This window comes from Bison bison, unplaced genomic scaffold (assembly GCF_000754665.1).
Source record: "Bison bison bison isolate TAMUID 2011002044 unplaced genomic scaffold, Bison_UMD1.0 scf7180017864374, whole genome shotgun sequence".
NCBI lineage: Eukaryota > Metazoa > Chordata > Mammalia > Artiodactyla > Bovidae > Bison > Bison bison.
The window spans coordinates 5,497,576-5,514,496 of record NW_011494946.1 but is presented as its reverse complement, the minus strand read 5'-3'; the positions used below and the strand labels follow the sequence as shown (position 1 = coordinate 5,514,496).

At 42.9% G+C, this 16,921-nt stretch overlaps 1 protein-coding gene and 1 pseudogene across 1 annotated transcript in view; both read right to left on the bottom strand.

The window, feature by feature from the left end:
- Positions 1 to 16,921, bottom strand: part of LOC105000759 (collagen alpha-4(VI) chain-like) — a 123,982-nt gene that overhangs the window by 49,678 nt on the left and 57,383 nt on the right. The window contains 6 exon segments of the mRNA XM_010856754.1: positions 1,127 to 1,162; positions 1,280 to 1,333; positions 7,319 to 7,384; positions 7,729 to 7,791; positions 10,874 to 10,927; positions 16,258 to 16,302. Of these exon segments, the coding sequence (XP_010855056.1) occupies positions 1,127 to 1,162; positions 1,280 to 1,333; positions 7,319 to 7,384; positions 7,729 to 7,791; positions 10,874 to 10,927; positions 16,258 to 16,302 (318 nt within the window).
- Positions 12,324 to 15,110, bottom strand: LOC105000748 (annotated as a pseudogene).

Below are 16,921 nucleotides of genomic sequence, written 5' to 3'. Positions count from 1 at the left end.
GTGGGCATGCATGCACATAGCACAGCAAAAGTATTAAGTAATTCAAGAGTAGGAAATTCCTTCCACCAAGTAGAGCCGCTGGATTTCTCTGAAACTGAGCCTGGTCAGCTCACAGTCTCTCTTTCTGCCTTGTGGGGAGATAAAAACAATAAGCTAAAATGACAGTCCAAAGACATTTCTTTCACAAGTGTTGAAACTGAATTCAGAGCATAGAAACGCTCTGTTTAAGAACTTGTTTCAAGTTTTAAGATTTTACGAGAAACAATACTTTAGTTGGTGTCAACAAAACTTGTTTGGATGTGTGAGACTTGGGATTTCTCAATAGCTATGCTTTTGCAACATGTGTGATTTGAAGACACAGATGCACACTCACTCGCTCACCCATTCCCAACCTCAGAGATGACTTAAATCAGTCTCTGACTTTTCCTTCATCCTCAAACATGAGACTTCTAAAAAAAAAAAAATGCCAGCACAGCATGACCAGAATCGGTTAGAAAGGAATGTACCTAACAAATCTTACTCCACTTGGTACAAAAATTTCCAAGAGTAACCTTATCTTTGGATTTGAATCCAAAGCTATGTGGCCTCTGACAACAACTTCACTTTGCTAAACTGATATTTCCTCTCTTAGCCATAAAAAGTAACTAATGATGCTCATAACTCCTGGGGCTGCAGAAAGGTTTACATGAGGCCATATAAACGAAGGTCTAGTGCAGTGAGTGTTACTGGATAAACGCTCAGTAAAATCACAGAGATATCCCATTCCACCTGCAAATCATGCCATTCCTTCTTTGGAAATAGCAAAATCTCAGTCTTTTACCATTGTTTAGTAACTATGAGATCCCCTTATGCACCCACTGAAAGTCCTGCTTCTTTAAATGGAAAAATCATTACTTCAGAGCTAAAAGCAACTCTCTGAGGTATTAGCTTATTTTCCATCTAAATGAAATAGCAGGTTGGAGAGGCAGCAGGGAACCATATAAACTTTCCTTTCTTCTTGGAAACTTCCCAAGGCTGATACAGCCTCCAACAACCCAACCAACATTCCCCTTGGCCTCAGAGAGGACTTAGATGACATAGCCATTTATGTGGAACAAAAAAGCAACTCTCCCCAGCAAGCACCGACCTTCAGCCCTTGCAGGCCTCGTCTTCCTCTTGAACCCTAAGGACGGAAGGGAAGCAGAGACTTTACAGAAGGAAACAAGCCAGTTTTCACCCCAGCCTACCTTTCTCCTCCACAAAAGCAGATGAAATGCACCCCACAAGCAGCCACACCTACCTGAGGGCCAACATTCCCTATTTCCCCCGGAGGTCCATCAATACCGGAACTTCCCTGGAAAGCAAGAGGTAAAGGGAATCGGTTTAGATGTCTCTAGACGTGGGCTGTCCCATACGGAATCCAATAACTAGCCCAATGTGGCTGAAAGTGAAAATCACTCAGTTATGTCCAACTCTTTGCAACCCCATGGACTATAGAGTCCACAGAATTCTCGAGGCCAAAATACTGGAGTGGGTAGCCTTTCCCTCCTCTAAGGGATCTTCCCAACCCAGGGATCGAACCCTGGTCTCCCACATTGCAGGCAGATTCTTTACCAACTGAGCCACCCGGGAAGCCCAAGAATACTGGAGTGGGTAACCTATCCCTTCTCCAGTGGATCTTCCTGACCTAGGAATCGAACCGGGGTCTCTTGCATTGCAGGCAAATTCTTTACCAACTGAGCTATGAGGGAGTCCCTCAGTAAGAATACGTAAATTGGGAAAGTATATGACAGAAATGAAAACATTTTATGCAAAGCTGTTCTTCCAACTGTTATTTATAAAAGATGAGATCCTAAAACAATGTACATATTCCACAGTATGAGGGAAGTGTTATTTACGTTATGGTAGAAATACTTATGAAATTATGTTTATCAGGAGTTTGTAAGGTAGAAAAAAATGTGCTATCATGTTGTTCTTTTCAAGTATGCTAAATTTTACGAAAAAATAATTTACTCCAAATATGGAGAAAGACAAAATGATGATTCCTCACTTTTTATATTGTTTTAGGGCATTTTTTAATAAGCTCATGGAATCCTCATCTGACTTTCTCATGGGGAGGAACTCTGCCATCAACAAAAGTTCACTAGACTGATGGCTTTCTCGGTTACTGAAACTACTGATTTTTTTCTCTACATTTTACTTTTCTGAATTTCAAAGTATCTCTAGTAAGTGTTACTTTTATAACGAGAATTTTTTAAATAATAAAGTAGGTCGTATGAGGGAGAATGCTTTACTAAAGCACTCTCACAATTGCTCTAGATATAATATTCTTTCTTAAACTATCATTTTCTCATTTCAATATAATTTTTTTTGCAGCCAGCATAGTAAAGGAATTATCTGGGCAGATGCTAGAACCATTGGATAAACGACTGTACAGAAAGAAGAAACACACAGTCTCAGAGTATCACTTCCCAGACTAGTTAATCTTGGAAAGAGGGAAAAGCATGTTCACACTGGATAAATCTGGTGAACATTATCTTAATTAAGTGACAAAATCAATGTACCAATAATGAGACAGCCGGTAAAGAATCCACCTGTAATGCGGGAGACACCAGTTCAATTCCTAGGTCGGGAAGATCTCCTGGAGAAGGGCACAGCAACCCACTCCAGTATTCTTGCCTGGAGAATTCCATGGACAGAGGAGCCTGCTGGGCTATAGTCTATGGGGTTGCAAAGAATCAGACACGACTGAGTGACTAAGCACAGCAATGAGATAAATGACAGTGTCTCTTCTACTGACAAAGAAGGATTCAGGATTAATTAATCTCCTTCCAAAAACGTTTAGCCTGGCGGGCTACAGTCCATGGGGTCATAAAGAGCTGGACAGGAGTGAGAACACACACACATTCATAAGAAAACAATTAGGAAAATCCTTATTGAGGGATATTTAGCAAAATAACTGGTCTGGAATGTCAATGTCGTGTAAATAGGCAAATAACTGGGAAACAGTTGTGATTAAGATACCTCAGAGCCAAGACAGCTGAATGCACCATACAATGCTTGGCTGGGTCCCAAACAACAATAAAAACGGCCATAAGGGCATTCTTGGGACAAGTATGGAAATCTGAACAGAGACTATATATTAGAAAATAATTTTGCACCCATATAGACATTTTTTAATGACTCTAAACAGTCATCACAGTGGTGACTCTACTGTGCTTATATAGGAGAACATCCTTGCTCTTGAAAGATACATGCTGAATATTCAGAAGCAAAATGTCACACTTCCAATTGATCCTCAAATGACTCAGCAGAATATACTCATATATTATCCATGTATTTGTACAGAGAGACATTAAGCAAATATGGCTCAATAATAGCAATGGGTGTTCACTATGCTATTCCTGAAACTACAACCTTTCTCTGTAGTTTTAAATTTTTTCAAAATAAAAAAATTGGGAAAAAATTAATACAAGTTCATCACAGACTATTTCAACAATTCAGAGAATAAAATTAAGAAAAAGAACTGTATAGCTGTTGGGTGTTTATCCTTCTAGGATAAATAGATGTAGATATATTCTATCAATCTGGACACTTTGTTGAATACAGAGTTTTATAATCTGTTTTTTTCACTTGAGTATTATACTATGGATGTTTTCCTCATTACGAAATAGTCTTCTAAACTATTTTTCACAGCTTAATAATAGCCTAACATGTGAAGGGCCCCACTGTTTATATGAACAACTTGTCACTGGACTTTCAAGCATCGAAGTGATTAAACATCTCTACATTGCACATCCTTGGAGCTAAATCTTGGAGTTGGCCCATCATAAGCTTCTGGATAAATTTCTAGAATTGTGAGGACTGGGTCCAAGTACGCACACACCTTAAGCCACAGCAGACACAGATGTGGCTCCACAATGCTCTCTCAAGCCTTTCTTCTTGCTAAGAAAACCTCAGCTTCGTTTGCTGCAACAACACACCAGGCTCCAAGGGACCAACTTAAGATGGGTCTAAACCGATCTTCGCGATCTCACGTCCTCTGGCAGAGACTTGCTTTCTCTGGCTCTCTTAAAACGGGGTGAGGGCAGGTGGTCAATGAGCTATATGGGTCAAATGAGCTATAAAGAGAATATTGCTGGGTGTACTTTGGTGAGGAAAAGCCCCTTTCCTTCTGGCATCTTATGGGCATCTTATGCAAAGGTGAAGACGAAATGCTTTATAGTGTCAAGCCCAAGAGCCACACTGAGGATGGCACTGTGGAAAGAGTCCCTGGGTCCCTGAGGACACCTCTGGGTTTTGATGACATCATTGAGCTGGTGTAACAGACCTGGAGTCACCTACCCCTGGACTATCAAACACATTTATTAGCTAAACACTGCCAGTCAGGCTTTCTGTCACTTGCATATTTAAAAAAAAAAAAAAAAAAACATGAAAAACAGCAGTCCTGATGGATGGGTGTTATCTGATTGCCTTCCAGAAAAGTCGTATTGGTTTTTGTTTTCCCCAGAAATGTGAAGCCATTACCGGTCTCCCCTTCCTTCCCCAAACACTAGACATATGGTAGAGTTTCTCTTTCCAGATTACCTTGAATCTGCACTTCATATCAACTCAGAACTAACACCAAGGAAAGACTGCTCTCTAGAGGGCTCTCTTCTCATAGCACTTCACAGGCTACAACGTCAGCTCAGTTCAGTTCACTCGCTCAGTCGTGTTCTCTTTTCAGCCCCATGGAATGCTGCATGCCAGGCCTCCCTGTCCATCACCAACTCCTGAAATTTGCTCAAACTCATGTCCATCGAGTCAGTGATGCCATCCCACCATCTCATCCTCTGTCATCCCCTTCTCCTCCCAGCTTCAATCATTCCCAGCATCAGGGTCTTTTCCAAGGAGCCAGTTCACATCAGGTGGCCAAAGTATAGGAGTTTCAGCTTCAGCATCAGTCCTTCCAATGAATATTCAGGACTGATTTCCTTTAGGATGGACTGGTTGGATCTCCTTGCAGTCCAAGGGACTCTCAAGAGTCTGCTCCAACATCACAGTTCAAAAGCTTCGGCACTCAGCTTTCTTTATAGTCCAACTCTCACATCCAAACATGACCACTAGAAAAACCATACCTTTGACTAGATGGACCTTTGGTGATAAAGTAATGTCTCTGCTTTTTAATATGCTGTCGAGGTTGGTCATAACTTTCCTTCCAAGGGGCAACCATCTTTTAATTTCATGGCTGCAGTCACCATCTGCAGTGATTCTGAAGCCCAAGAAAATAAAGTCTGTCACTGTTTCCATTGTTTCCCCATCTATTTGCCACGAAGTGATGGGACCAGATGCCATGATCTTAGTTTTCTGAATGTTGAGCGTTAAGCCAGCTTTTTCACTCTCCTCTTTCACTTTCATCAAGAGGCTTTTGAGTTCCTCTTCACTTTCTGCCATAAGGGTGGTGTCATCTGCATATCTGAGGTTATTGATATTTCTCCCGGCAATCTTGATTCCAGCTTGTTCTTCCTCCAGCCTGGCATTCGCATGATGTGCTCTGCATAGAAGTTAAATAAGCAGGGTGACAATATACAGCCTTTACACACTCCTTTCCCAATTTGGAACCAGTCTGTTGTTTCATGTCTGGTTCTAACTGTTGCTTCTTGACCTGCTTACAGATTTCTCAGGAGGCAGGTCAGACGGTCTGGTATTCCCATCACCTGAAGAATTTTCCACAGTTTGTTGTGATCCATGCTGTCAGAGGCTTTAGCATAGTCAATGAAGCAGAAGTAGATATTTTTCTGGAATTCTCTTGCTTTTTCGATGTCCAGTGTATGTTGGCAATTTGATCTCTGGTTCCTCTGACTTTTCTAAATCCAGCTTGAACATCTGGAAGTTCGTGGTTCACATACTGTTGAAGCCTGGCTTGGAGAATTTTGAGCCACCAGCTAGCTGCCTGCTTACCTAGCTCTAGGAGTGACTTCTATTATCTGAATCTATTCAAAGAATACGTAGTTAAGATCCTTCTTTGAGCTCTGCATAGTAAAAAGCATAGGGAACCTAGATGCAGCACGTTACAGCACTGCATCGGTTGCAGCTCTTATTTGCACACACAGTTTGGGGATCTGGTGTTCAAGGTTAATAACCCTCAGCTAAAGTCAGCCACGGAGGCCTCTGAAAGCTGGGAGCAGGAGGCCCTCTGCCTGGCTGTGGTGCTGTGATAGACACACACTAGACGGTTTGTACAGGGGCCTGACTTCCTTCTGAGCAGTGAAACAGGAGCAAACCACAGTTTCTATGGATCAGGTCCTTTCACCCACTGACTCCTGGAAATTTTGAAATGATTTCTCTAATAGTCCAACCTTGCCCATGAGGAAACCTCACGGAAACTGGGGCCCACGCGGGTTAAGAGTTGTTTCCCTTCGCTCAACACCATAGCTGATAGAGTGGCTGGCTATTCACAGGGCTTCTGATCTCAACTCACCAAAGAAAATCCTCCCAGCTGGTCCAAAATAACTGCAATTGACAGGAGCATGAGACGTTCTTGCAGCAAGTCGTGACAGTTTTCTCACATAGCTACATAATAATGATCTTGTTACAAGCTGGATTTTCTTCAGTACCTGGATGTGTATCAAAGGGTTATGAACCAGTCATATTCCGGGGGGAGACCCACAGTCGTAAGGTTTTGTCAAAGGATGCAAACTGGAGTTCAAATAATAGTGGATCCTCTGTAGTTATATAAGCATTTGCTACACAGACTTCATTCCTGGAAACTCGGAATGATGAATTGTGAGGATTGGGTTATTTTCATCTTTTTCCAAGTCATGCCTTTTAATGTCTGGGACATGAAAATCTAAAATTAGCTTCCAACAAATTTAGTTGCTTCTGTGATGACTCCTGTCAGGATACTTCTAGTATTTAGAAGCAGACAAGGACCTTATCTTTAAAAATGACTGGTACCTGATACAAATCAATTAACACAAGCAGTAACAGAAAGCAAGCCAGCAGTGTAAAACCCTGAGCATTGTTCAAATTATAAAACTGGAGAATTTTAAAACTGGAAAGATCTTAGGCATCCTTGAGTCTAATGGTTTCATTTTGGAGATGAAGAAACCAAGGACCAGAAATGTAAATAACTTATATTATTAATGCTGTGTTAGATAAGATTGGTTAAAAAAAAAAAACAAAAACCTAAGAGGCAAGGATATAGGTGGGAGATCCCGTCTCTGTGGATAATGGAGTCCTACGGGTTTGGTCTCTGGTTTTCTACGTTGATCCAGCCTGAATGCCCAAGTCTTCTGCAGCAGCTAGCATCTGTTCCCATGGGTACCAGTATCCCCAGGCAAACACGAGACTGGCTTACCTGGCGTCCACGCCTTCCTTTTTCTCCCTCAGGGCCTTGGATGGGACTATCAATTCCAGGATCCCCCTGAGAAAATGAAAGTTTCTTAGCTCAACTGGACGGGAAAGGCAGGAAAAGAAAGTACAGGAAGAAAGATTGGGGGGAAAAAAGGTACCAAAGTGGTATCTTTTCATTGTCTGGATCTGCTCAATCATCCCAAATACCCAGTGCAACTAAAATTCCAAGCTCTTTAAGAACCCAGATGTTCTGTAAGATGGGTTTTCTCTCAAATCTCTTATTTGTTGCAATACTTAGATAGGCTGAACAGATGCCTCATTAATGAGTAATTCATTGTTCTCTGCTGTTGTGCTCAAGAAAACAGTTCACAGTCCCTGGATGAACGCAGCAGAAATGCCTCAACCACCACTCACAGGATCTCCCCTTAGCCCAGGCTCTCCACGCTCTCCACGTTGTCCGGGTGGTCCCATCAAGCCCTTAAATCACATTAAAAGACAAGTGTCACTTTTTAAAATCACCTATTGCCTAAAGGGAGAGGAGAAGGGAGACTTAAATTAAAAGAGCAACTTAGGACTTGAACCTTAAAGCATTCTCTGGCAAAGAGGTGAGAAGGAGACACAGAAAAAAAAAATCATACTTTCATTGGAAATCTGTGACACACCTGGCCCTAATGTATATTACCTCATTCAACACTGACAACTCAAGAATTAACCCATTTGTGTATGGGGAACGTGGACCTCATCTCCCCACCTCCAAATCCCTGGATCTTTCCACAGCTTCCTGATGCTCCTTCGTACACACACATGTAAGAAAAAGAAGAAGGCTTTCTTCATCACAGATGTGCACAGCATTAGCAGAGCAAGTGATCTCATGAAAAAAAAAAAGGAGGACAAAGAGACAAAAAATGCTTGCAGAGCTCCTCACTGCTGTCGATGGGGAACCAGAGAGAGAGACCCACTTGCTATGAGACTATGACACGATAAGCAAATGGTTGCGTCTCTTAAAATCTGCCGTTAACGGTACCATCTCTGTGTCCCAGTTCCTACAGAGCCACAGAGTCGGAGAGAGCCGCTCCACTGCAGGGACCTTCCACAGAGGGTGTTACGTACAGTGATGGACAGGGAGGCCTGGAGTGCTGCAGTCCGTGGGGTCACTAAGAGTCAGACACGACTGAGCGACTGAACTGAGCTGAACTGACGGAGGGTACACACACTCTGAGAATAGTGATGTGCGGCAACCCCTCTGAGATCTGGGTCTCAGACACACAGGAAACAGATATTCTCTGGGCTCTACAAGAAGCCCCCTCCTCAACTCATCCCTGGCCTGATATAGTGATAAGAAGGAATTCATGACTTCAAATTCCCATCCTGCTGATTAATTTACTAGCAAGGCAAATTTATTTGACTTCTCTAAGACAATCTTTTCTCTTGTAAAAATGATACACCTATCTTATTAGGGCTGTTACAGGGAGTCAATAGAATAATAAATTAAAATGTGAAGTATAAAATCTGGTGTATGGTTCCTATTTTGTTTTGCCCAACATCTAGCTCCTCCTTTTGCTGACCCAAATACTGGCTTCCAGAGTAATCCTCCACATCGATGGCTTTGAACATGTTCTTCCTTGCCTATAAACCTTCCTGCTGAAAGTTTCTAGGCCAGCTGAAACTTAGCCTGGAACACCCTGTGTGTGCCTCTCATAGAGGTCAGAGTGCAGACTGTCTTGACTTCCTGCTTTCCCTGGAATGCCTGAGTTCTGCCTGCCCTCGGCACATTCTCAAAGGCCCACAGGACATCAGTAGGGAGGTCTGGTCTCTTCCCCTTCCTCCTTGCTCACCATCGGGTTTTACTAATCCTTTAAATTGTCTCCCATCTTTACTTCCTCAGTGAAGGCTTCCTGACTGCACAGGTTGGATCAGATGCCCCTGAAATTTACCTCCTCTTCATACACTTATCTCCGCAGTAATCTTACATCTATTTCCATGATTGTTTCATTCATGTCTGTCTTTCCACATAAAGGCCAGTTCTGAGACACAGAACTCACACCTGAATTACAACAGATGCTCAGGTAATATTTATGATTGATTGGATGAAGAAGGCCACTCTCTTTTAGACTCCTCTCCAAGTCAGTGTGTGCTCCCATTCTTCTTCATCTGCACCTTTCTTACAGATTTTATTTTATCCTATCTTGTGTTAGAGTTCTTCCTCTACAAATCCAATCTCTTGCACCAGTTACCCAGCTCTTTGTTGGTCATAACCATGACTTGTTTACCTTTGAACCGTCTCTGTATCTACCAAAATGCCCTGCAGATAGGAAGCACTTGAAGGGCATTTACTGAGTTGAACAAGATTTGGTAGAAACTGAAGGCTCTCCAGTCTTGGAAGAAGTGTGGTATGCCCCACCTTCTCTGCAATTTTGGTCTACAAACTACAGGTTGGAAATTGAACCTCAGTAAAAAGCCATGCCTTGTAACTCCCCATTTTACTTATCAGGAAATCAATTCATTATTCTAATTCTATGAGGGGTACAAAGAAATAAATAAATTTCACCCCCTTTATCCAATCAGCAGAAGCTGATTATGGTGCTGTGCCCTTCAGGCTGGATTCCATAACTGACTAGTGATGTCTGCCAAAGGCACAGGAAGGGAGAGTGGCGATACTTACATCGGGTATCTGCCTTCCCTTACACAGAGAGGTAACTTCAAGCAGATTGTGCAAACAGTGCTCACGGGAAGGACGAAGAGAAGGGGGAGACCACCAGACTGACAGGGCCAAGGAGGGCATCACAAGGGAGAAAGAAAGAAGATGGAAACTGAAGAAAAGTGATATTCAAATAAGCACTGAAGATGGAAGCAGGGAGGAGACGGCGGAGGAAGAGAGTGGGAGCTTGGGGTTAGCACAATGCAAACTGGTATACGCAGGATAAACAACAAAGTCCTGCAGGATCGTGCAGAGAACACTATGTGTGATAAACCAGAATGGAAAAAATATGAAAAGGAATAAATACATGTGTATAACTGAAGCACTCTGCCATACAGCAGAAATTATTACAACTTTGCAAATCAATTATACTTCAATAAAGCTTGTAAAAATCTTTTTAAAAGATGGAGGCAGGGAAAGGGCATTCAAGGAGGGGTGCTTGGCGCAGGCTGAGACACAGAGGCAGGGACACAGAAGGAACCTTCAAGAGAGAGTAGGAAGTACAATCCGTCTGGGAAAGACAGGTTCTTGGCCGAGATTAGAGAAGGGTGTGGTTGAAAGGCCTTGGATGCGAGATGAAATCCTGGTGACAGGGAGCTACAGCAAGCTGGTGAGACAGGGAATGTCGCATGTGATAAACCACAAAAGACAGGCAACTTGGATTACCTATTCCTCACCATCAGCGGAGCCAGGCCTTCAGTAAAGATTCCAAACACTCATCTAATGTCTGTTGCCCTTAACTCCCAGTCTACTATAAAGTCACTAGATCATTCTTTCCCAGAGCTTAAAAATGAGCTGTCAAGGTGAGTTTATGCAGCAGGAATATGAAAAATAGGAGAGAAGGGTATCCTCACACTTTACCCTATTTCCTCGATTCCCTTTTTCTCCTGGTGACCCTGGGACTCCACGATCACCCTAGGAAAAGAAAAAGAAACATACAAAGAATCCTCATTACATTAGTCACACCGGAAACTTTTTCACATGCTTTGACATTCTAGCCAAGAGCAGGAAGTTCTAAATCTGACTCTACGACAGACGAGATATCCTGAAAAATTATACCTTACCTACATCTATGAGCTGATAAAGGAAAAGAGAAATCCTTGGAGTTCCTAATAAAAAGAAAGCAGGAATCTAGGGGAGCAACAGCCACTGGCTTCCCTAAGGACTTCTGATCATTCTGCAAGTATGTGGTGTGAAAACTACATTTATTTTAACGCGCTTCCAGGAGGTAGAGCCACAAGCGCATGGCAGAAGCACTCCACTCGCCTCAGCGACTTCTTGCAGACAAAGTTCCATCAAAAATGAGTTTCAATCAAAAGTCACAACACACGTGAGGAAGAAACCAGCAGAACCAACAGACAACAAATCAGGCTTCGAATGACTATAGATAATCAGAATTACCGTAAGTATCTTTAATACATTTAACTAACCAAAAAGAAAGAGTAAAATAGCCACTATATTTTTTTATTTTTAAAAATGATCCAGCAGATTTGAGAGAAAAATCAAACAGAACTTCTTGAAGTGGAAATCAGAATAACCAAAATTAAAAATCCAATTGGCAGGTTAAACTGTATGCTAAACACAAATTACCAAAGGATTGGTGAGCTAGGAACTGAAGAAATTATTCAGATTCCTGCACAGAAAGACAACGAAATAGAAAATATAAAAGATAGACCAAGCTATTGAAGATAAAATGGGAAGGTCCACAAATTTTCAATTAGACTTCCAGAAGGAGATCACAGAGAAAATGGGAAAAATAACAACTTCAAAATGATAATCTGCTAAGGCTTTTCCAAAACTTAAAGTGAAAGTGAAGTCACTCAGTCGTGTCTGACTCTTTGCGACCCCGTGGACTGTAGCCCACCAGGCTCCTCCATCCATGGGATTCTCCAGGCAAGAGTACTGGAGTGGGGTGCCATTGCCTTCTCCAGGGGATCTTGGAGATTGAACCCAGGTCTCCCGCATTGCAGGCAGACGCTTTACCCTCTAAGCCACCAGAGAGGTCTCCAAAACTTAAGAGAAGGTACAAATGCTCAGATTCAGAAGCCTAATAAGTCCCAAACAGGATAAGGGAAAAGTAACCCACACCTGGACTGGTCACACGAAATTGCAGAAACTGGAAATAAATGGAAATCTGGGAAGCAGCCAATATTTTTTAAAGGTTGCTGACAAAGGAACAACCATTATTTGATGGTTAACTTTTTTTCCCCCACAAGGACCCTTTTAATAAAAGGTACCAATACTCAAATGATTTAATAAATATATATAAGACAAAAGTGAAAAAGGTAAAATAACTATGGTGAGATAAGCTTCATCCAAAAAAACACTCCGTCTTGTCAAGCACCTTGGGAATCTGAGCCAAGGAGACACTGCCATTTTGGTCACCTTTCCACCCACCTATGGGCACTCCCTTTGACCCACCTGTATCCCCAGCTAACTCCAGTATCTCCTCTAGGGAAGGTTCCATGTTAGTCCTGGGCCTTGCTGGGGCCTCGCACACCGACCGAAATGCTAACAGGCGAACAGGTGTGCAATGCGACTCCTGCGAGGAAAGGTATCGCCTGGCTAAGGAGAACTGGGCCGGAGGCAGTCTCCATGGGGTCTGTGCCCTGCCACCACCGACTGTGAAACACCAGCAGGATTGGAAAGATCCCTTGGAGAGCTTAGCGGCATCAGATAAAGGAGAGATACAACTCACGGACAGAAGACAAGCAGCACTGAAAACAGAGCATAGAGCCCTTTCCCTGAAATTAGGTTTTGATAGCAAGACAAGAAAAGCCACTTTCCACTGTACATAAAAGCTTCCCCCACTCAGCTTTGCCTGCCCTGAGCTCCACATCTCCTCAGTTCCTGGGATTCTAACAGCCGGTAGGCACAGCCCAGGGCAGCCACTAGACACCCTCAACAGCTTCTCTTCTCCAAGTTCCACCTGGAGGATGAATTCAGTTTCGAGGTTCCTTTTAAACCTTTTCACTCATGCAAACTTAAAGCTATAGTTTCAGCTCTTAAAAGGTGGGCATCCACCCCATTATTCTGTCCTTCTGTTGGAAAAGAGGCAGAGAAGCTAAAAATGGGGAGCAGTCTTTCCAAAGATGGAAAGTTAAAGGAATGCATTGAAATGAGAAGTCATTTAGGAAGTCATTTAGGAAGATTACTTCCCTGGTGTCTCAGATGGTAAAGCCTCTGTCTACAATGAGGGAGACCCGGGTTCGATCCCTGGGTTGGGAAGATCCCCTGGAGAAGGAAATGGCAACTCCCTCCAGTATTTTGGCCTGGAAAATCCCATGGACAGAGGAGCCTGGTGGGCTACAGTCCATGGGGTCGTACAGAGTCAGACACGACTAAGTGACTTCACTTTCTTTCACTTTCTTTAGGAAGATTAGTAAAGACCCCAAATAGACTGTCCATGTTTATAATAAATGTCATTCTAATTCAGCCAGACGGAGCCATAACATGTTGTTGTTCAGTGGTTCAGTTGTGTCCAGCTTTTTGCAATTTCAAGGACTGTAGCATGCCAGGCTTCCCTGTCCTTCACCAACTCCCAGAGTTGGCTCAAACTCATGTCCACTGAGTTGGTGATGCTATCCAACCATCTCATCCTGTCACCCCCTTCTCCTCCTGCACTCAGTCTTTCCCAGCATCAGGGTCTTTTCCAGTGAGTCAGCTCTTCATATCAGGTAGCCAAAGCATTCAGCTTCAGCTTAAGCATCAGTCCTTACAATGAATGTGTGCTCAGTCTCTCGGTCCTTTGTCTGAGTCTTTGCAACCCCATGAACTGTAGCCCACTAGGTTCCTCTGTCCATGAGATTTTTCAGGCAAGAATATTCCAATGAATATTCAGGGTTGATTTCCTTTAGGATTTGGAAAGGAGATCTGGTTAGATCTCCTCGTAGTCCAAGGGACTGTCAAGAGTCTTCTCTAACACCACAGTTCAAAAGTATCAATTCTTTGGTGCTCAGCTTTCTTTAGAGTCCAACTCTCACATCCATACATGACCACTGGAAAAACCATAGCTTTGACTACATTAGAGCAGTATCATCTGCATATCTGAGGTTGTTAATATTTCTCCCAGCAATCGTGATTTCAATCCTGAAGTTAGCAAATGTCATTCATCTAAACCTTACTACAATCTGACTGCAGTTGACGTTACCTCAGACTAACGTAAACCCACGAGTAGGGCTGCATGTAGGAAAATGAAGGGGAGCTGGGGGAAGGGGGAGGAGTCACACAGCCAGACCCCTGAGACATGGAGTACACTGCCAGTGGGTCTCTGGCGGGGATGGGTGTCTGCAGAGAAACGTGTGCAGCTCAGAGTGCTTTGAACAGTTCCCCCCATTCAAATGAGTCCCACAGTCCTTTAAGTTATTATCTTGATGGACAGAATAAAATATATCCAGATTCTGAATTTTTTTTTTATATCTGAAGTCAGGCCATAGAATTCTTCAGTAGCTTGGGCATCCATTTTCTCTACCACGTCATCAGCAAACAAAAGCCAGAAGCCATGACTTTTCACCACAGTAAAATGGACACAAAGCCATGATTAGGAGCACTGCCCCAGTGGACCGCCACCACAGCCAGAAGGTACATGCAGTCCAGATGCACCACATCACTGCAGGCGTTGGAGAGCTGCAGTTCCAGCAGGAAGACCACCTGGTAAGATCATTTGGTGTACGTGGAGCTGCTCCCTGTACTTGTGCCACTCGACATGCAAGGCCAAAATCATGGGGGGCTTTCTGACGCTCATCCTTTGCTGGGCCTCTGCTGCCACCTGTTTCACGACAATATTCCTGTCTTCTCCATAATGTTTCTGTGTTGCTGAAGTCTCTTAGACAGGGAGCAATAGATACATTCTGCTCCACATTGACACAAAGGTCAAGAAAATCTTCATCTTTTGCTACAGACAGTTTCACAGCTCAAGCATCAAGTTTCATGGGTGAGTGTTCCCTGAGAAATCTCATGGACACAAGTGATCCTGGTTTATCACTCTCTGCAGTTCCTTCACACTGCCATTTTTTAATCTCCCATTTAGTTTCTTCTCTTCCTGCAGGATGTCCGCGTTCAGCAAATAATTTAAACATTCATGAGCATCCTGCTGCATGTAGTTGTCTAAGAGATCGCTTTCGTGTCTCAACCTCGAAACGCACTTCTTTGGTGGGGTCACACTAACCTTCTTCAGGGTGGCAATGCTATGGAAACAGTCTCCCAGACAGGTCAACAAGTTTTCCTCCTTTCTGGGTTAGGCCTTGTGTGCCAGGACATTCTCCTAGAACTCTGGCAGGAGTTCAAGGCCGCAGCATGGAACCACAGCAGCATGTGTTTCTGAAGTTGACCAGTTCAAAGCATTGTTCATTGATTGGAAACTGCACTGAATCAATGTCTTTTTCCAGAGTAGAGGCATTGGGTGCCCTTTGAGGCACCACTCAAAATATTTGAGAGTGAGGAACACAGGTGTCCTTCTCTGTCAAATCATCACAGAATACTGCAACCATATTATAGGTGGAGGCAATGTTTCAAACAGCCATTAGTCTAAAGGTTGCATTGATCCCACACCACCGTCTTTATAAGGTGAAAACAGGACTGGCCATGGTGGGGTGTTCAAGGGGAGGCCAGGCGTGGTGGTCCTGGCGGTGGGGAGGTGAGCTGGGGTTAAGCTTTCAGCTTGATGGATAACTTCTAAACAGCAAAAGCGAAGGAGAGAAGACAATAGAAGCCCAGGAGAATACAAAATCACATTTCCAAAGTCCAAGAGAAAATAGTTTACCGAAGAACAATCTTTCAAGTAAAAGTGTGAAATCATGAGATTTTTTTTTTCCAGATAAAAAACAACCAAGGGAGTTTACAACCGTTGTTAAAGAAAAACTCTAAAAGTTGTACCTTAGGCAAAAGAAGCACCATCTTTCTATGTTCTTTTGAAGGTATCAGTGATAGCAACAGAAATGAGGGTAAAGCCAGATAAGGATCAACCAGATAAAACCATAATTATGACAAAGTCCCATTTAGCAGAAATTAACAAAATAAAAAGACAGAAATAAAATACTGGACATTAATACGTGAAATGGGAGTTAAGTCTCCAAGACCCTTGTGTTTTGAAGATAATAGCAAATATATAAGCTAACTTTCGACATTGTTAACCATGCGTCTTTACTTGCATTTCCAGACCAATCGTGGCAACTGTAGAGACTATTAATGCCACACTAGTGGGGGCAGAGAGGGGCTGGGGACACAGAATGAGAGACTTTGTGTACCTGGTCTCCGTGCAAGCCATCAACACCCTCCTCACCAGGGTTGCCCTGCGGTGCAAAGGAAGATGAGAACATTAGGCAAAGAGGACCAGGGTACATGTTCTTGTTCTGATGCTAATTTCTTTGCTAATATTGTTCTCAGTTGGTACAAGAATCTAGACCTCCAAAAAAAAAAAAACATTTATATACTGCATTCATGTATTGCTATTGCTAAGTCACTTCAGTCATGTCCGACTCTGTGTGACCTCATAGAGAGCAGCCCACTAGGCTTCCCCTTCCCTGGGATTCTCCAGGCAAGAACACTGGAGTGGGTTGCCATTTCCTTCTCCAATGCATGGCAGCATTAAAAGCAGTAATTATTTTCTTCCTGAGGTGGATAGTAGCTCTATATACTGTTTTTCTTGACAGCTCAGCTGTTAAAGAAAAGGAACTCAGATTTTGAATGGACAGAAAGACTTCCTTTTAAGTTTTTACACTGAAACAAGTACTGTAACTCCTTCACAAGACTGAATGAAACATTCCTCACAGGTTGTCTACATGCTAACATTGGTCCTTTTGCCGTTGGGTTTCTTTTTTTTTTTTTTTTCATAGTTTTACATTCTTTTATTCTGAAGCTAAGGCACACAAAGAGTCCCTTGGACTGCAAGGAGATCCAACCAGTCCATTC